Here is a 21,327-nt window from a genome sequence, read left to right as displayed (position 1 = left end):
ATTCACTTTCAGGTGGGCTTTATTGACTAATAATTATATTTATATATTAATATTATATCAGTCTCATTAAATCCAACCCATGTCGGAAAGGCATATTCTCACAGTGGTTTAGAATGAGAGGAATACATTATGAAAATATGTTTATTCAATATTCAATATTAACACCTCAATTTTATGTCTGCATGTGTGTTAATATGGAATTAGAAATTAAATAATTATCTTGCATTAATCCACTAAAAGAATGTTGTCAATCACACAAAATAGTGCTCAAATAATTACTGAGACAAAAAAATTGCATTATAAACTAGATACTGAAGCAGCTCTGTCACACAAGACAAAGTTACATACCGCATTGTTTCGAAGAAGACGGAAAAAGGACAGTTTCTTTAAGATATTTTTTGTGTGATGTGCATTTGTTTTCAGCCAACTCATTATTATACTCCCAAATAAAATCTGGATACCAGTTGCCATCACAAGTCGTCTAATTACTGAATTAAGTTAATTTGTGTGTCATTTTGTCTCAGTATATAAATAGTTATTTAGTGAAGAGAAAACAAAGCATTGATAAGTGAAAATAATCTGGAAGAGCTGCAAAAATAATTAAGCTCAGGTGGAAATATATGTGGATAGGAACAAATTATTAATATGTGACTTAATATGATCTTAAATCCTCTTCTCCACAAATCTGATCTTTATGTATGAGTGGCAATAGGAGAAAACCACTGGACATCCTGTCTGAAATTAACCACAAGTAGGGGGCGCAACAAACATTTGCTGTAGAAGGTGATGTGATCAGATGAGACCAAAACTGAACCTTAAGGCCTACGTGCAAAATATTACAAAATATATTTTTTCTGGAAAAAAAAATAAATCAAAATAAATGCATTAAAGTCTGTAGTTTTAACATAAAATGTTAGAAACTTCACAGGTCTTCTTTTATGAGGCGTAGTATGTATGTGTGTATATATATGTTTGTCTAATCACTCATAAACTACATACAAAAAAACTACTCTTAAGTAACCGGTACTCTAACATAACGGGATTAGGATACATTAAATTGTACTTATTTTTTAATAATACAAGATTTGTTGTTTTGGATTAATCTTGCATACGAGCAAGATTGTCAACTCAATATCTCCTTCCGTCCGTTTTCAATTTTAATTTCCACAAACTCACAATAACCTTCCAAAACTGTGCAGATGGAGGTACAAATTTATAAAATAACCAAAACTAGTTCTTAGAAACAGAGAGATGACTGGGTGATAAGCTTGTAGTGTGCCAACCACGAAATGTGGCGTCACTCGCAGCACGTTTGTTTTTCATGCTCCAGCGATAAGAGCCTCCAGTTGGCTACAGAAACCTGATATCTATTAATGGCTGTCTGGTTTGCATCCTCACATGCTTTTTAGCAAGTCGTTCTCAAAACAAAAACATCAAAATACTGCATGAGTGAAATCCGTCTCGACTCTGGTCATTCACCATAGCTCCGCTGCCAAACTCCCGCTGCTCACATCGGGCTGGGGAAACCCCTTCTGCACCTTGCTCCATTTCCCTTTACCAGAAGCACCCCGTACCCTGCTCTTCCTCCCAGCCGCCTCCCCTGCGTTTTACCCCTCCACCAACAACTCAACCAAGTTACAGGAAACAAGGACGTATCTGCTGCTTGTCCACAACCAGGAAACAGCCTGATAACATTTTGTGGTTCCAGTGACTGAGACGTGTGTTTGTCTAGTTGGGTTACATAGCGAGCCCACGCTCGGGTGACGCTACCAGGCGCAAGCTGGCTGTAGGACTCGAGGTTATTAAATCGAGAATGCTCTGTAAAAACTATAATGATTTTGCTTACAGATGTCGGAATGGATCTCTCCTGGATGCTGGAAAACCGATCAGGAGAGGATAGGTCCACTGAAACGTTGCTGAACAGAGAGGAGACATTTCTTTTTCAGAGGAAACCACAATACGAACTAAAAAACTGAAAAAAGAAATCTTCAAAATACTCACTGAGATACATCAAAGTCTTCATCTGCCTTCGTACTCAGCTGCTCCAAACAGTTTATAAAAACCTAAGGTGAACACATGGAGATCCCACATCACTTCCACAAACATCAAAGCTGCGAAATTCAGTCTTATATGCTACTATGAATGAAAACGACAAAAACTGGTGGAAAAAAAAGATCTGCAGATTGAAAAACAAAACAAAAAAAACAAAAAAAAACAAAAAAAAACAGAGGAAAGTTCTGTTTTCATTGTATGTGTTTTGTCTCCATTGTGTCAATTGTGATTTCCAATTAATTCCATGTGGTGGAACTGGTCAATACTGGCAACAAAAGTTGATCTGTGTCGACAGCTAAGGATTGAGAAACGTCCTCAGCAGTGATTGGCAGAAGCCAGCAGAAAAGGCAAATATAATATGGTGTCATGTAGCAACTTATACTTTATTTTAGATTTTCCATTTTTATCACTTTACAACCATGATAACTTTTTTTAAATGGGTGAAACCTGCAGGTTGGGTCTACTGGGAATTTCCTTTTTGTAAATTTTTATAAAAAAAAAAAATAAAAAATAAGAAAAAAAAAAAACATCTTCAGTATAAATATTTTGAAAAAGGAAACAATGTCAAGGATTTATGCATGTATATGCAAACCTATACATATATGCACAACTGTGGACATGCATGAAAAACACAAAAATGCTTCTGGCATGCGTGGATTTTGTTCCAGAAGATTCAGAGTAATGAAAACCTGAGTGGGTTTTAGCTGCAGTGCACACAGTGATCTGTGGCTCTTTTATGGGAAACTTCCTCAAATCATACAAGAAATGAATCTAATAAAAGTAAGCATGTATTATTGAGGTCTGCAGATGTTTTCTAGCACACTTTACCTTCATGATGCTCACGCTGAGCTGTGCTGCCTTGTCCTGGACCTGGTCTAACTGCAGAACCTGACAAATACAGGAAACAAAGCCTAATGTAATCGAATCAGTGGCTGTAATTTGTCAAGCATAGACATAAATCTGTCAGAGGGGTTTTCACAGGATAAAGTGACCTTTAACCTTTTGCGCTGAAGGATTTCAAACTTCGCTTTCACTCATTTCAAAACCTACATTGATTTCTCCTGCTTTGATTTCCAGCGGCTCTTTCAGTGACTGCAGCATGTGGACCAGGCACTGTTCAAACTTTGAAGGCTGCAAAAAATATCAAAGACAAAACATGCGAGAGAGACTTAGAATTGTGGGCTGAAGAATAAAAGCAAGTCAGATTAAAGCCAGGCAGCAGGTGCACGTTAGAGTCGGTACATTATTATGTAAGGGGGCGTCACTTCTCTTTTCTTCAGCTTGATCTGTGATTTCCACTGAAAGTGCTTCACAACATAATAAGCAGCAGATAAACCCTAATCATTGTCTCCTCTACACTATGTGATGTAGATGCTCAGACAGTTACAATGCTACAGAGTCAGATTTGACGCTAGGATACGTTGGCCTGTAAGGTGCCGATGTACTGTGGCTGCAAAAAAGCACCTGACAGATACTTATGCTGTTAAGTCGTATGGATGTCGCAAGGACTTTTGTAGTTTTTCCATTTTCGTTTGCATTTCTGTAAACTTCATGGACTTAGAACACTTATTATGTACATTTTTTTCCATTACTTAAAGAATGAGAGTTAGCCATTTTGTCCTGAGCAGAGTAGAAACTTCAGGACATCAACCTTAATAAAGTCTATAAAAATATGAGATAAAATGAGGTATTTCTGAAAGAATTTCATAAAAGCTCAGACAATCACATACAGGATGATATAGTATTCTTATTGGAAGATGATTGCATAAAATCTATTTTTGATTTTGCAAGCAACAAAATGACTCGATTCAATTCAAAGCCCTGAACTAATCCGAAAAAGAAATTAGATCTGATATAGATCAGATTAGATTCTGTTAGATATAATGAATAAATAAAACATAGCAATATTAAAGAACAAATAAACAAAGAAACAGGGTAATGTTTATAAAGTAAAGAAGAATGTACTGAATTAGGGTTGGTTCTATCTAAGTGTTTGTGGGAATATATCTACCGCGTTTAGTTCTGTAAGATCGAGCACTGCTTGGTGTGGTAACTCATTCTTACCAGACTGGTGATTCCCTCGTTATCTACAACCCAATCTTCCTTTTCGGCAAGCCTCTTCACATCTAAATGGGGAAGAAGCAATGCAGAAATGACTTCAAACCGTTCAACAATTTACCGAAAAAGAATCCCTTATTTACAAAGAACGATAATAAACAGACATTGTTGTGCATTTCTGAAGAAAAACCAGGCAATGTCAAAGAAAATCTACCTTTCTGCAGAGACCTCAGTTTGTTTGGTGTTATGTGACACGGGTATAGGGAGTTCAGCGAAAACCAGTCGCTCTTCTCAAAATGACCATACCTAACCACAAGTGAAACTGAACATGTCTGGTTTTGGTCTCATAACACTTTCTCCATTATAACCCTGGAGGCTGCAGGAGGCAAGAAGAGCCTGACCAGTAAGAAAATCAATGCAGGCAATTCAGATGATTTATTAGAAAATAAATGCTGAGGAGTTTTTGGTGATTTCTCTTACTGCTTTACATCCATCAACAGTAATTTTCTTCACTTCTAAGTGACTTTCTTAAATTCTGCCTTGTATTTTTGGGTCTACTGTGCACAAAAGTTATGTGAAAATTAGAATAAATTATCAGTTTTTCTTCAAGACTTTCTTGATGCAAGTATGCATTTATACAGTGATTTCACCCGATGTACAGCTGTAGTACTTCAATATACAATCCTCTGCATATATGATCAGAATTCCTTGTACAAATATGTAAAAAATAAAATAAAGGAATGACAGTAACCTAATTTTACAACAGAAACTTGAGGAAATTCAAACCTTTTTTTTTTTATTTTATTTTATTACAATTGAAATACAATTGAAAATAGGGTTCATTTTGTGTTTGGCTTTCTAACAATTTTCCCTTTGAAAGACAAACAGGCCCACAGCATCAGATTCCCTGCCATACTTAACTGTGGGCAAGAAGTCCTTTACATATGTTCAGATCCACCAACACAACTTCCTCTGCTGCCCTACAGTTCCACTGTGCATCACCATCACATCCAAACTGATGAATCCCAATCGAGCATGAAAATATCCACTTTCCACCATACACACATTAGACACAAGAAAACATTAAATTAATTATTCTGACAAATCTCTTCATCCACATGAAATCCCATCTCCATTGACTGATAAGGATGCCCAGCTCATTTTTCTTACACGTATCCCCAAAAATCATTGATCTCTGAGGAAATTTGCTGTGATGTTTGTTCTCCACACTCTCATCCTAAACGTTCCACTGAGATGAAACCAAGTTGAAGTTCCAGAATTTTCTTCTTCTAGGACTCTGGATCAACACTGATCCATTATCCATGGCTGCTGCTTTTAACAGATTAGCCGTTTTGCACATTTGATTTCTAAGTATTCAATCACATACACCGAGTCAGCCAATTTGATTTTCATGCTTTTTTTGTGTTTCATTCCTCTTTTAAGGCATGCATTTCTGTCTTGACACTTCAGCAGATTCCTTAGTCAACATGCAAGAATCCCATTATAATCTTAATGTTTTGTTTGCAACTGATTTGCAAGTTTGTGCTGAAGGATTGGCAGCTGTCTTGTATATGCAACGTTTCCTGCAGTAGTTTTTTAAGTGTTATTCTTGTATTCTTATTTGTGAATTTAGACTTGTGCAGTACACCTAAATGAGTTCATGAATACTTTTCTTTGTTTTGGTTTTAAAAACATTAGTATAATAATTAAAGACATTTCTCAACTTTTTTTGAAGGTATTTATCAAAATTATTTTATTATTGCTATAGTACATTCCATGGTGTGATAATTGTGCTTCATTTTTTCCTAAAAAATAAAAAAATATATGTAATACCGTTCTACAGTTTTATTTTAGGGGTTAAAGTAAAGTGCACATGTGGACAGCAGCTGAAGTAAACACTAGAGCAAATTGCCAGCCCATAATTCAGAAAAGTCTGCAAAGTGTAATAAAAATAAACTCTGTCCTCTTTCAGAGATGAAGCCGACATGATCAGATGCAGATGGTTTAATGGGGAATAGTTCCCCCGTTCACTTTCCACAGCTTCCACTCAGCGGACACCGTCTCACCTTCTGACGTGTGGAGCAGTGTCACCATCAGGCAGTGGACCCTCAGGTCCAGCAGCAGATCCTGGATCACCTGCAGCAAATCATTCGGGATCTCCAAAGTGGACAGCGCCTCGTGACAACCCCTGGGCGAGAGACGCACCAACATCATCAGATCAGATGACCAAAGTCAGTCATTAACAAAGTGGCGGAAAGGAGGCAGATGTTAAAAAAGTTGGGAGTGAGAACCTGACAGTGTGGATGATCTGCGTGAACCAGGCTCCGGTCAGCTCCGTCTTGTCCTCCCAGCCTCCATAAACATGAAGCTCTCCTTGCGGTAAAGTGGTGGGGAGCAGAGCGCCGCGAATAAGCTTCACAAGCCTGTTTGTCAGCTCCTCGATCATTTTCTACAAAATGAAAAAAAAAACAACAACAAAAAAAAACCCATAAAACATGTAGAAACCAGATAACAGACCTTACAAAAGAAGCTTAAGTCTAAGTGAAATAAGCTTCATACTTTGAAGTCATTCTGTCTCTGTCTGGCATTCTTCTTGGACTTTTCCACCTGGCCAGATTTCTCTCCAGTCTGAAAGAAAAAAAAAAAAAAAGAGTTTTCCAGTTTGAAAAGCAGTTAACATAATTTTCTAAGGTAGGAGAGGAGACTGGTAAGATGGCGAAACATTTTCTTTTTTTAAACAAAGATAACCACTAACAGGAACACAAAGGATAATTTTCAGTTTGCTTCATCAGTATGGAAAAATATAGTGTTTTACATAATTTTGCATCTGGAACAGTTTGCAGTGTTTTCAAGGATATCACAGAGCCTATTCTGGTCTAGTTTTGTAAACATCCTTTGAGGCTCAGGTTGGGGAAAAACCTGGTAATGTTATTGTTCCTGGAAACCCTGCAAAAAATGGCTAGCCCATCACTAGACATGTATCCCTAGCAACATCCTCCAGCTGACACTGGAGAATCGCAAAGCATTCTCGCATCAGAGGGGTCACAAATTTACTTCAGAAAACTCAGAATCTACAGGTTTAACACTATGCGGGTTAAGATTAACACCACACAGCAACCTGAACACACCATGAAACACGGTGGTGGCAGAAGCATCCTGTGGGAAAGCAAGTCTTTAACAGGGGCTAGAAAGTTGGTCAGATGGATGAAAAATTGCTAAAGAGAAGCAGAAGCTTATTAAATCTAGACTTAAGTTTTAACTTTGCTGTTATTTTCACATCCCAGTTGTTTGCAGTTTTTTTTTTTTTTTATTTCTTGTAAATAGTCTATTTTTCATGCGCATATACATCCAGGCACAACTTGCACATTTTTCTCCTCTAAATTAACCAGCAAAGCTGCATATTACTTTTGATCTGAATAGGATATTTTTCAATAACTGCACTGTCTTATTGTTCTTATGTTGTAAATTTGTCATTATTGTAGAGTCTCTTATTCTTATGCATATATTTTCTTTTTACTTTTGGGCCATTTGCATGTTCCCATTTACCTTAACTTGCTGCTATGACACCTGATTTTTTTCCACTATGGGAACAATTTTATTCTATTCTGTTTTTAAATATATCTGCACAGTGGCACAGTTGGTAGCATTGTTGCATTGCAGCAAGAAGGTCCTGGGTTCAATTCCCTGGAGATAGGCACCAGCACCCCTCCCAGCCCCAATGGGATAAGGGTGTAAGAAAATGGATGGATTACTAAAATATGCAGAAGAGAAAAACTGTGAAAAACTACTAGTCCCGCAAAGTTTTGAATTCAGCAGAAAATAAATAAATGACCCACAAGTCCCTAAGCTAACATTTGTTAAAATTTTAAACAATCAACTGTTGATTGATGTTTAAAGACTGAAATTTTGATGCACTTAATAGTGCTATTTTGTTTTTAAATGTGACCTGCAGATCATGGACCAGAGCCAAGGTGAAAATGGCCTTGGTGCATCAGTGAAAAAAAAACAAAACGGAGTTTTCCAATTATTCTTTTTCTTCTCACTCTGAATCGTTTACCTCACTAAAAAGACTTCCATTGACGTAGGAGATCCACAGCTTCCAGAAGTTTGGCAGCTGACCGATCACCACGTCTGAGAGTTTCTCCACAAACTGGACCTGCTGTGGGGTTTCAAAGCGCCACGCTGGAGGAAAGAAAAGCTTATTATTCATTAAACTCAAAGTCATGTCGTGATGTGGGTAACTACACAACAAAAACCTTCCTGGAAGACAAACATTTTTTTCTTTTTTTGTGGCCTTACTGTACTAGCTGATAAGAGGAGATTCCCCTAAGCACTGTATGTGACAGAAAGTGTTACACACATAAACATCAGTGTAGCGGCAGGGAAGCCCCTCTGCGGCACCTTGTGTGTGGGTGATTTTACACTCACTGCTGGGCCGCGCCGACCGCAGACTGCCCCCTCTCTTCAGAGACGCGGAGTGGCCGAGCCTGCCGAGCGCTGCCAGATGGGTATCCCCCTCCAGACCCAGAGCGCCGGCACCCACTGACCCACGCAGAGAGGAGAAAAAACAACACGTGCTTTAAATAGCAAATAATCAAATGAGCCATATTCCTAATTCCACATTCCTCGATAAGCTGAGCAGGTTTTCACACCAAACAATCCTTCCTTGTTCCTTGTCTTGTCTTTATTTATGTTCTGATCCAGACCCGGAGCTTAGAGACGTCCAAGTTCTGTCCAGAGTATGGGGGTCTGCAAGTGCAGGGGTGAAGTGGGTTTAAACTGTCCACAATGTCCTCAGTTACATCCAGCAGAAGACATCCACTAGATGGCAACAGAGAGCCATGGAACTGCAACAACGGCTGCAGCTTTGTAGGGGAGGCGCACGGTCCTATCTCATGAGGTGACATAACTTTGGCGAAATTAATCTGGAAGAAAGCTTAAAAGTAACAGCAGGAGGGGTGTAAGTTACGGGACAGGAATGAAAGTGAAAGAGCAGCAGAGCCAAGAAGGGAGCAAAGCTGCTGCAGTGAAAATGAAACTCAGGAGAGGTTCGTGCAAACGCTGCAGAACGCCTACATGGAGTTTGTCTAAACGATGGGAGACGGATGACCACATTTCCAAAACATGTGTCTGACACACACATAGAGAGAGAGAAGTGCACCGGTGACTCATAGACTGACTGCAGTGTGTTAGCAAGTATTGAGAAATCCCCCAAAACGAGCAGCAACTGTGGTTTAGATGGCTGTGCACACAACACAGCAGCCTAGAAAATGTAAGGAAATTCTCATTTGAGTCAGACTATCTGTAAACATATCTCCAACACACGCACACACACGCACATCCACACACACAAATCCACACTCGACCCACATGGAGCAGCACAGAGTCTGCCTTTCATGTTTTCCCTGTCTTCTTACAGGCATGAGAGCTGCTGTTGTTCCAGGTGTCGACTGAGGATCACAAGGAAACATGCAAGTCTGCAGGACTCAATCTGTGTTTGCACGACAATAATCACTTCTCAAAATGCAGAGATTAGAAATTGTGTGCGCTAAATATAATGTGTGCATGCCTTGTATACTTCCCATTTATGTTTGAAGCGTGAGATCGCTGATGTTGAACTCACTCGTCTCAAAGTGTGTTAAAATATGTTTGTCTTGTAAACCTTTCTACATTTTAAAATGTCATAGTTGGATGCTTCAATATATTTTATTGACCACCACAAAGAGGTGCACAATTATAAATCAGCAGGAAATTGAAATTTTTTTTTTTTTATTTTTTTTTAGGAAAATCGGAGTGTGACTTGCATAGGTATCTACTTGGATACCCCTAAAAACTGACAAAACAACTGACATGACTGTGTGACGAAACTGACAGACCAAGAGGCCACGAGCTCAACTCAAGAGGAGTTTCAGAGAAACCTTTGCCAGGACAAATAATAGTTTTGCACTTCACAAGCTTGGCTTTTATAAAGGCTGGCTGCAGTATGCATACCCGAAACACACCAGGAAGAGTGAATGCTTTTCGTCTAAGGGACAAGGAATTAGTTGGGGTTGATGGGAAGATTCATGGTGGTAAATGCAGAATATTCCTGAAAGAAAAAACTGCTAGAAGCTGAAAAAGATGTGAGACTGTGGTGGAGGCATTAAACTAATAAAAAAACATCAGACACATTTCAATGTGATAGACTGACAAACTTTCGCCCCCTATCAGAGTCTGAGCACTAACACACAATTCTTTTCAGGTTTTAATTAGTACTTGTGAAACTGATGCTATTAATGTCTTCTTTGTGCTGGTCTGTCACTTAAAATCTCAATAAAAGGCGCTTACGATGGGAACTGTCATCTTGGCAGAGCAAACTCACACATCACTAAACTACAGGCCAAGATTCCTGATCAGCTGTATTGATGTTGGGAACAGAAGTGCTGTTTAAGTAGCTCAGTTTATAAATGACTTGGGCCGACTCAAATCAGACGGCAGCAATGGGGTTTGCTGGAAGCATTTAGTCATATGAAAGCAACTCGTGCTGCTCTGCTTCTTCACAAGGCAAAAAGCGTTCCCGTTTATGGTTTGATAAAGATGGATGGCTGGATCTCGCATTTAGAACAATTCAGCGAGCGATTAATGGGGCGATACGAACACCAGAACGGCCTTTGGTCTCTAAACTTGACTAGGAAGCAAAGGAGATGGAGAAAATGATTTCAGCTACTGTCTTTACAACTGACCCATCAAAGACAAATAATGATCCCTGCCACGTGTGATTGAATGTGATTCAAGGCGGAAGAGGAAGCAGCCAGCAGAAGGGATGGTGGAGGCACCGCTAAGTAGAGGGCTGGGGAGGGTGTGTGTGTGGGGGGGTGAATGTGGCAAGGTGAGCGAGGCGTGGAGGAAGACTGGGGTCAGGGGAGTGAAGTGGATGTGGTTTTGAGATGATGGCCGCTCAGGCACTGGCTGGGTGGAGAGACGTTTCAAGAGGTTTCTCACAGTTGAAGAGCGAAAAGAGGAGATGGTAAACAGCAACCAGGTGTGTGTGTGCGCGCGCGCATGTGTGTGAGAGACAGAAAGAGAGGGGAAGAGGTGTAGTGTTAAGCAGAGGAGAGAGACGGGACTTATTACCTCAGGTGTTATAATACAGATTCTCGTTAACTTAAAACAAAAAGTCTAAATCAAGATTAAAATCTTGAAATATTTCATTAAACATAAAAACCTTTATCTAGAATTTCAAATGTGAAAAGATTGAATAAAAATAAATATGTTCATTAGAGCTGTTAAGGAATATATTCAAAATAACATCGTCATGCTAATCATTAATGTACTTTTTTTTAAAAAAATTGAAGACCCCCGAACAAAGCACACTTCACTCTGGAAACTATTTAACTTTTTTCTTTTAAACAAAAAACACAGAATATAACGGGTCCTTTTACTTCTGAGTTTAGGATCTAATTGACTGCATGGTTCCTGGTCAGTAAGTTATACACGCACATATTTATAACCATGTTGCTTTAAAACTTTAGGCTCTTAGTTGCAGTAAAAGAGGATGTTGCAGCTGTGGTCTTGGCTGGTTTTAAGAAAAAATCCTGCATCTTTTTCACTTCAGAGAACAAGACAGGACTGAGTAAAACATAGAGACAAAGACAAGAACAAGATGTTGAAAATGACGTCTATATTGCAAAGACGAAGGGCCGTCTCAAGAATCAAGCATTATTACAGCCATTCTAAAATCATCGCCAGTACTCTGACATGGAGGCAATAATCAGATCATCAGACAAAGTCTATAAAGTGAGAGATCCTGTAAAAATCCAACATTAAATGCAATGCAATCAGAAATCTGGATGCATCTAATTTTTGTGCTGGGGCACCTAAGAAAAACATGATGTGCACTAGCGCAACCAGTTACTCTAGAGCCGAGAGTGGAAGGACTTTAAATTTAAACAAAGTTTGTTGTAACCAGAGTTGAACTTACTGTGCATTGACATACCGATTTTTTCAATGCCTTTTAGTCAAACCTCATTTATGAGCTAGATGCTAGAAAAAAAAGAAGATTCCTACAAATGGGAAAGTCAGATATAGTTTTTTTAAATCGTTTTTTGGATATACTCCACAATTTCTAGTTTGCATGTTCATTTTTGTCTGCCATGACATTTAAGGTGAATAGGCAAAAAAATAAACCAAACCCCGAATCAATCAAGCCAGAGCCCCGGAAATCTCTGTTACCCTTAGCATTAGACATGTTTACGTTCCAGCTGTACAATGTGAAGCAGCCCCCTCTCTAGAACTGTTTTCCTGCATGTACGTGTCTGAAGTGTGGTCGGAGAATCGCTCGTCTTCCTGAGCGGACAGTTTCACATCCACATTTTTCTGCCGGCTGATTTAACAGAGGAACAGCTTAATTGGGGTTAATTGTTCCAATCCATCTGTGAAGCTGTGTGTGAGGCAGAAGGGGAGAATTTGTGTGTGTGTGGCAACATATCAGGCCCTGAAACCCAAATCTGAAGCCAGCGCTGCCTTGCTTTCATCTTATTCATATGCTGGTGAAAAAATAAACATGCGAGCCATGAACAGAATGGGGTTGGGAGGGTGGTGACGAAGCGGGAATGTGGGCAGAGGGCTGGAGTGACGGAGGCGCAGCTGGATTTCCCTTCCTTCAGCTACTTCTAGGCTCAAAAGACATGATTGGAAATGCGAAATAGGAGGCTAGGACTAATATTATGTGCCGTTAGTCACCTCTTCCGCCGCTGATGAACTCATCTCTGCAGTTTTGCATCAGCTGCAGGATCCACTTGTGTTGAGCGTAGATACACTGCCAGGCTGGGTCCCCTGGGGCATGCAGGTCTGAAAGGTACCTACAGGACAGAAACAGACAGGGAACAATGAGTAATAGAAAATAAAACTGACTGAAGGAAATATAGCTACATCTCTCCATAGATCGCCACCTAGATCGCTCAAATCTAAAAAGTTCTACCAGCACATTCTCAACGTAAGAGCAAAGAAATGTATTTTAATGATGGTAAAATAAGGTAAAGTCAGATTAAATTGTTAAAGGGAGCTGGTGAACTATTGACTTTCTAGCCTGGTTACCCAATCCTCTGAAGTGTCTCTATGCCTTTATGTCGATTTTATAGTTTGCAGACAGTTAAAACCTTTAAAGGTTTATAAAAGACAAGGGAAAACATTAAGCGTTACAAACAAAATTTGATTTTGTTGGGCCTAAAATTGCCATAAATACATATTCAATCAGAAAGAAGTGGGTGCAGAGAAAAGAAATTGAAAGCTTAGCACCCCTAGTGGTAGATGGAAAAAAAGAATAAGGGATTTAATTTGATTACATGTCAATGAAACATTTTACAACTAGACCAAGGCAAGAATAACCTCACATCAGCTTTATCTGTCAAGCTTGTGCACACAAACAAGGAATGTTTGTTTCCACTTTGGTCTCAGTGTACACACATAATACATATAAATATACGAATATGGTAGGAAATTATTATTTTTTTTATTTTTTAGAAAAAGCATTTGGAAAAGTTGTCTTTATTTTTAATGCTTGAGAATTAGTAATAAATTTTTTGTAGTAAGCAATATGGTCTGTTTTCAACATAGTGACAAATAAAATAACACAAACTTAAGGAAATACTAAAAAACTTGCATATATAAGTTTTATATCAGGAAAAAAAATGAAGTAAAACAAGTGTGTATAAATGCATGCAAAAAAAAAGTAAACTAAAATGTAAAAATTAATCCATAAGCAAAATAAGAAAAAACATGATATACTTATGGATGACATTTTTTATATTAAATAGAGAAAAACAATTAGGAATATATGTAAAGATTTCACTGGAGATGATTTTGTTTCCTGATGTTTCTGTAGATTTCCCAGATATGCAGAGTGAATTTTGCAATGTTGCATCAAACGTACTCCTGCTTGGAGTAATTTTAGCTCCAAGCAGTCTGCCCACAAAATTATAACACCAAGTGAAAGACTTGCTTTTGGAAAAGAAATGTCCAATAGAAATGTGCAATAGAAATGACCAGGGCCAGAAAAATTACTTCTGCTTTTTTCCCCCCTCAAAATGAAAGCAACATTTTCATTTTAAGGTAAAGTAAAAATATCTTTCTTCCTTATGAGGTAAATTATGTATCTATGTACAAAGTTTAACAGTTCTTTGTAATAATAGAATTGAAACCTCTTAGCAAGCAAAGAATCACACAGTAGATACTATTTTTACAAATAAATAAATAAGAAAAATCAAAGACCTATTTGGATTTAGCAAAAATAATTAAAGAGGAAAATTTTTTCCGTGACTAAAATAAAACAACGTTTTTGTAAATCCAAGCATGAATTAGGCATTTAGACTCTTCTTTGATCATCTGAACTCCAGTCCATCCTGGTAATCCTAATTCATCTCCAAGGAGATTTGATTTCCCGGACGTCCCTAAAGCGTCCTCTGGGATGTCAGATGATTCCACCTCTGAGATTTGGCCTCATTTCTTGTGCCGTCATCCAGCAAAACCAGCTGCTCGTTTGTTTCTCATTAAGTGGCATCTTTTTAAAAGTTTGAGTGAGACCCACACGAAGAAATGCACCCAGCTCCCACCCTGCACACGAAGGGTAAACAGGAGCTGAGTGGGCGTTAGGAGCTGTGCCTAATGCACCAGGATGAAAGATGTTACCATGTGGTCGGGAGCTGGTCTCTGTGATCCTGACAGGTTGGTACTAACAATAATAAATCGGCACCGACCGCAAGTATGAGCGGACGGTTAGATGGAGGGGAAAAAAGGAGGGAAAGAAAGGCGGAAAAGTTAAGGAAAAATAGAAGCAAAAACAAGAGGACCGCGTAAAAGAAAGATGAGAAGATTCATGAACAGAGGAAAGTGAGGCAAAAAAAATAAAAACTGGACGTGGATGGCGGTTGAAGTTTTAGTAAACAAAGATAAACAAGACATAAAAGCAACCAAAATGTGAGCAAGAACAAAATATAAAAGATTTATCATGACTTTGTATTGGATATTTTGAGGTTGAACGCAAAATAATGACTGTTCAAAGCACAAGGGCAAAGCCTTTGTGTAAAAGAAATCAAAGGTTTCAGACACACAGAGAGAGACGGATGATGAAGAACAGCCAGCGAGGATTAGACAGCTGAAAGGAGACCTGATGTATCTCTTTTGGTCGTGAAGAGTCGACGGCGTCTCCAGCAGTTTTTCCAACAGGAGATTTCTCAGTGCTTCGATTCTAGTCTCAACCTCAGCATAAACTGCAGCACAAAATGGAAACAGCTTTTTAACATCATCATATTACTTTGTGGCATTTATTTGTTGGGGCAAAACCCCCCAGAAAGTGCAGACATTTATTTATTTATTTATTTTTTTTTTAAGAAAAAAAAAACCTTTTTTGAAAACTGCAACTTCAGTATTCCCAAAAAGAGATTTGGCTTTCTCGTAGTCATTGATCACCACGTCGTAATCTCCCTGGGAGAAAAAACAAACAAACAAAAAACAACCTGTTAATAATGCAGCATTTTGATCCTAATAACTCATCAATCACAACACCCACTGTGCTAAACTATCTATAGCTCCACCCTCTGGTTGAAGTCACCCAGGCTGGACCTCAAAGCAAATACACAAGACAAACTGAGGACAGACGGAGCCGAAACTGTACGAAAAATAGTTGAAACCTGTGTCTTATTGGCGAGTGTTTTATGCTAAATGTGGATTGAAATAAAACCAGAAAATGTTTAAACGTTTAGGATCAATCTTCAAACAAAAGTGGTAAACATAAATGAACAAGTGAGGAAGCTTTTATTTCTCTGTGACAGACTTTGGAAACGCTAAATACAAAAAACTTAAATGCAACACAAAAATAAATGCATACACTTTGGCATATTATCTGTTAGGAGTTAAAATGATTTCAGGCGGACAAGCCTGGTTTAATGGTTAAACATTTAATGGTTTAACATTTAATGGTTAGCCGGCTATCCCACTTCCCCCCTTGAATGCTTTATGTAGATTTTGTTCTTATGAAAGGTTCTACAAAATTACAGAATCTACTAAAAAGATGATCTAGTGTCATGCTAAAGGTGAGTTGTCACAATGCAAAAATTTGAAATTTCAATCCCAATGTTAAAGAAAATGCACAATATTTTTTGAAGGCCTTGTGTTCTTTCTAGTCAAGAGCAAAACATCTGACAAAAAAACATATGACCACATTTTAACTTCCTTAATAGGGCAAGACTGATAAGTAGGGGACAATTCAACCTTTGTTCAGGAAAATGTAACATTTAAAAGTGTCACTTCCTTGTTTGGCAAAACAGTCGTCACAATAACAGTTACTATACACGGTAGTCTCCTTCATCGAAGTGAGTACCTGTGACTCAGTTTTTATTTTATCATTATTATCTAAAAATTAACTGTCTGCGTTTAGTGTGATGTGCTTCCGTTTGCCTGTCAACTTTACTACTGATGGACAAAAAAAGACTCAATGAAACATTAAATTGTTTATCAACACAAACTTGGTTGATAATTTGGCACATAAAAAACATTTTTACAGTGGAAACTTGTATTTCGCTGGGCTGACAAATATTCAACAATCTTGAATGAAACCACTGCAGTTAATCCCTGATTCAAATTCTTGGCAACCAGGCCATGTCGGTGCACACAGGGCCTCAATGGTGTTACTCACTCATGCTCCACACCAGACTCCGGTCCTCTGCAATCTTTCCATTAATCCACCACAGTTATGTTACGGAAGTATTTTACATGTTCAGAGCCTCCTGGGAACCCTCGTGATCTACCAGGAACCCAGTGGTTTTTAAAACGTCTTTGCTAAAAGTTGTTCTTGCATATCTTTGATGGCTTTTATGCCTTGTTTAGTAATTGCAGATGTAACAACAAGCAGGTTTCTCATCTGAATGGAAACGGAACCACCAATCCCAGTGAAGACACTTAGAACAAAATGTTAAGATGAAACAAGCACCAACACTGGAGGCTTTTTTCTAAGGTTGCACAAGGCAATATCCTGGAAAGCAATGAAATATATTTAAGGATTTCTTTTTTTTTTTTTTTTAAAGCATTCATTTTAATAACCTCTAATCTCTGTTCTCAAGAAAGAAACTAGGATAAAGTCTTCATATATTCTATACCAGATTTGCAGAGGGGACACAACATCAACAGGCTGATGTTTAGGCAATGATCAGGCGGGTTTAATTTTGCATTTGGCAATTTCTGTTTACATGCTGGGATTTCTCATGTTCTTGTAAAGTACCTTCTGAATGTTACGTTCTATGTTGAGCGGCAGGTTGAAGAGAAACTTGAACCGCTGCAGCACGTTGAGCGCGTTGCGTGTGGAGTCAGCCTTGTCTTTCCGTCCGAGGACCTCCTGGAAGAGAGTGTCTGCGGTATCACTCGCTCCTGCGAAAAAAGACGGAGTGAGAAAAAGCTATGAGTGAGAGTGAAGGAGGTGGGAGAAAATGAGAAACTGGGATACTGTATAAATAAATGCTAAACACCACATTTCCCTCATATTCCCGGTCTCTGGTTTTCCTCTTGCTCGGGATGTTATTAGACAGAAAAAAAAAGAGGAATAGGAGCAGGAACTACACTGCGCAGAAGAAAGTGACAACTATCTCTTAGCGTACTTGGTGGGACTTGAGCAGAACTAAGGGGCTTCGTGGGTGGCCTCAGCTGGGCCGTCAGATAGAAAAAAAAACAAAGTTCTTCTATTCAAAACAAAACCCCCACCCACAACAAAATCCCTGAAGGAAAAACAGCAAAAGGCTGAGTAAAGACTAATATCTAACATTTTTCAATCATCAGTCTCGCTTATTAAGGAGCTGGGATTTAACAAGGCTGATTTGTGATTGGCTGACTGGTGATGTGTGTTTGATGCTCAGGGTTTTTTGGGGGGAGGGAGGATGAACGAAGCTCTATTTCTGCTGTGCCATGGGCCTTTACGTCCGGGTTTGGATGGATGAAAGATATGTCCGGCTAAGAGGTTTATTTACTCTTCACTTAGGGAAAAGGGCCAGCTTATTGACCTCACATTAGAGTGGCCCCATTATCATGTATGACCTACAAGGGTGGGACACAGGGTTTGATGAGGGATCAGCTTAATAAAGTGGGGAAGACCAACAGTACACTGAATGAACACACACATGTCCAGGTTACAGTTTTCACTTATCACTCCAATTTTCTGGCACAGTCCGTCCGTTTTTGTCCCCTTTGTCTCATCTGATCAGATAGATGATTAAATCTATTCTACTATAGACTAGAATAATGTTATATTCTCCTATTAAATACTTTTATATTGCATAAGAATTCTGAATAAAATAGATGAATATATCTATTTTATTCAGAATGTAAATATATATGTATGTACGTAAATATGTACTGATTTTATATTTTTTTATATTTATATAAAATTATTGCTGATCTCTCTTGTCGGCAAAACAAATCTGCCTAAAGTCACTTTACTTATAACAGAAATTCCTTTTTCGGTGGTGCTCTAATACTTACATTTAAATGAAAATAGATGAATATAGATACAAATAGCTAAGAATATGCATACAATTAATAAGCAAAATTGAAAACATCAATTTGAAAATAGAAAAGAATAACTTTACTAAATAATAAGGGAAGAATTTCTACATAAATAAAGTGTAACTATAAAAAATATGTGCAACTTAGTTGGTTAACTTAAAAATGAACAAAATATGTATGTGTACCTGGAGAAAAACTTATTTTTATTTTTTAATTCACAAGAAGGCCAGAACCAAAGACCATCTACCTGGTGTAAATTTTTAAACAATCATCATCAGTTACGTTCCACAAAATTTAAAATCAAACTTACGATTTAGGATGTTTTCCAGTCGTTGGGTCATCGATCCCTCAACTTTCTCTGTTCCATCCGATTCCAGTCTCTGGTGGATCGCTGGAAGAGTATTAATAATTTTAATGATTGAAAATTATAAACATAATTGCAACAGACGTATGACAATTATTTCTGTTTTCTTAACTGCAGTGGGACACCAAAGATATGGACATTTTTAGCTTCAGGAACTGAAGGTAAAACAACAAACTGGCTCTGCCTCAGTGGTAGATGTGAGATAACCTCACCGGTTCTCCACTCACAGATGCTGCTATTGAACCCACCAGTGGCTGTTCCCACACTGCCAAGACGTGACCTAGCACTGGCCTGGATCAAGTCGCCCAAATACAGCCATTAACAGCACAGTTTGGTGGTTTTGGGACATTAAAGCCCTTTGACCAAGAGGGGGTAAATATGAATGTAAAACGTCTCATTTGTTTGAAAAAATAACACGCTTTTATGCCAAAAGTGACTGCGGCAGAGAGGAGAGTGAAAGGGGGGCAGGAACCCTCTGATGGCTTGTAGCCATCACTAAGCATGAAGAGCTTCATACCAGAAAGAGAGTTTGAAAAAGGCGGAATGAAGAAGAAAAAAAACTAAAAGGGGGGAAAAAAGAGGGAGAGAGTGGTGGGGCTACCGCAGTGAATAAATAAATGGTGTTCAGTAGTGGGCAGCTGGGTGCTGAGAGCTGAGGGTGGGTTTATTGACAGAGTCGCAAAGAGGTGGGGAGCCTTTAAAAGACAATCTCTTGCATACTTGTGCAGCGACACCATCGTGAAGAAGAACTCCATCTAAAAAAATGAAGACGACAAATAAACATTTACACCAAATGGCTTTTAGCTGATTGAAAAAAAAAAGAAGGAGAAAGGGAAGATTTCCATAAATAAAGAAGGCTCGAATCAGACAGACAGAAGCATTACTGAGACACACTGTTCAAACACACTGTTTGTAGTAAGGACGTCACTACAAGCCAGCAGTAAATGTGACTGAACGCAGGTTAGGACGGAAATAAGCAGAGATGGTGTGTGTACGCAGGATTGATAGGGCCAAAAACAAAAGATGACACACACACTGCAGGTCTGCTTCATGTCTCCAGACTGCCCTTTGCCCCACTGCCAGCTGCCTGTCCTCTCCCACCGAGAGGCCTGATGACGTTACAGTTAAGTTAAACAGGTCAAGATCCGGAGAACACACGAAGGCAGGTCCTGAGGAAGAGCTGCAGCTCCTGCTCCGCTTCCTGGAACCGTTCAGGGAGGGGAAAAAGAAAAAAAGAGAATAAAAATAAAAATACAGTGTCCCTAGTTTCTAAAGCTGGAGATGTTTTGACTCCTGCTGGGGCTGGGGACGCGGCAAACAGGCCCTGGGAATCTTTCATTTTTGGACCACGGTAGCTGTTCCGTTTCCTGCATCACTGGGAGACTTCCTTTTCACACAACAATGAAAAACCTCAAATTTCAACATTTTAGCAGAAATAACCCGCCCCTCCCTCACAGCCTGTCACTCATTCAATCAGCCAGAGAGAGAATGTCTCAGAAGAATCGGCCCGGCTCGTCTCTCAGGCTTCGAGATCAAACAGTGTGCAGGGACAAATTTCTCCACAAAACCCCGAGACATTTCCCTTAAAGTGAAAATATTGATCAGATGAAAATATAAGAACATTAATAGAGTAAAAGATGAAATTGATTGAAAATTACATGTGCATCATCTGAGAAACATTTAGGCCCAAATTATCTCCTCTATAGCCCTTAAACTATTTTTATTTTGTAAAAAAAAATTCTAAAACACACTCCATTACCCAGGTTTTGGATTTCATAAATAGAGGAAATATTTAGCAAATAATCAACATTGTTTTATAGAATTAGCGGCACAACAATCAAGCTTTTGCTGTCCGATATCGATTTCCCAGAGAGAATTACCTACTTATTCCAATTTATTTATTTTTTAAAGAAAACAATACTGCCGATTTCTTGATAAATATAGTATTTTAGAGTCAAACAAAAAAAAAAAAGTAATTACAAGATTAGAAAAGTATTCTTAGTTTGGTAACACTTTATTTGAAGGGGGTTGAATAAGATTGTCATGACACTTTCATAAACATGACATAACACCTGTCATGAACATGAATAAGCCTTCATGAATATTTATGACTGTTGTCATAAAGAGTCATTCGGTAAATTATGACACTTTTAATACAAAGTTGACATTATTCAAAATGTCTTTGTTATGACAACTTGACATTAGAAATCATTACTGTTTAAACTTTACCTTTAATAGCATAAAGTTACCTAATTTTTAAAGTGCAATCACTAATACTTTTATAACAAATTTATATCAGTAATAATTTCCTGGTTAATGTCAAGTTG

The 21,327-nt window shown here is 38.4% G+C and overlaps 1 protein-coding gene across 1 annotated transcript in view; it reads right to left on the bottom strand.

Moving 5' to 3' along the window:
- Window positions 1-21,327, bottom strand: part of exoc2 (exocyst complex component 2) — a 53,658-nt gene that overhangs the window by 8,326 nt on the left and 24,005 nt on the right. Inside the window, exons 7-21 of the mRNA XM_007570975.2 lie at window positions 18,947-19,027; window positions 17,363-17,508; window positions 15,489-15,570; window positions 15,254-15,356; window positions 12,832-12,950; window positions 8,539-8,652; window positions 8,168-8,292; window positions 6,670-6,738; window positions 6,402-6,559; window positions 6,177-6,298; window positions 4,117-4,178; window positions 3,103-3,183; window positions 2,881-2,940; window positions 2,002-2,063; window positions 1,847-1,916 (exon numbers count right to left, since the gene is read on the bottom strand). Coding sequence (XP_007571037.1) covers window positions 1,847-1,916; window positions 2,002-2,063; window positions 2,881-2,940; window positions 3,103-3,183; window positions 4,117-4,178; window positions 6,177-6,298; window positions 6,402-6,559; window positions 6,670-6,738; window positions 8,168-8,292; window positions 8,539-8,652; window positions 12,832-12,950; window positions 15,254-15,356; window positions 15,489-15,570; window positions 17,363-17,508; window positions 18,947-19,027 — 1,454 coding nt within the window. The remainder of the gene's footprint in view (window positions 1-1,846; window positions 1,917-2,001; window positions 2,064-2,880; window positions 2,941-3,102; window positions 3,184-4,116; window positions 4,179-6,176; window positions 6,299-6,401; window positions 6,560-6,669; window positions 6,739-8,167; window positions 8,293-8,538; window positions 8,653-12,831; window positions 12,951-15,253; window positions 15,357-15,488; window positions 15,571-17,362; window positions 17,509-18,946; window positions 19,028-21,327) is intronic.

The sequence above is a fragment of the Poecilia formosa genome, unplaced genomic scaffold (genome assembly GCF_000485575.1).
Source record: "Poecilia formosa unplaced genomic scaffold, Poecilia_formosa-5.1.2 Scaffold271, whole genome shotgun sequence".
Lineage (NCBI taxonomy): Eukaryota > Metazoa > Chordata > Actinopteri > Cyprinodontiformes > Poeciliidae > Poecilia > Poecilia formosa.
Note: the sequence above shows the minus strand (reverse complement) of the source record. Positions and strands in the feature narration are given on the sequence as shown.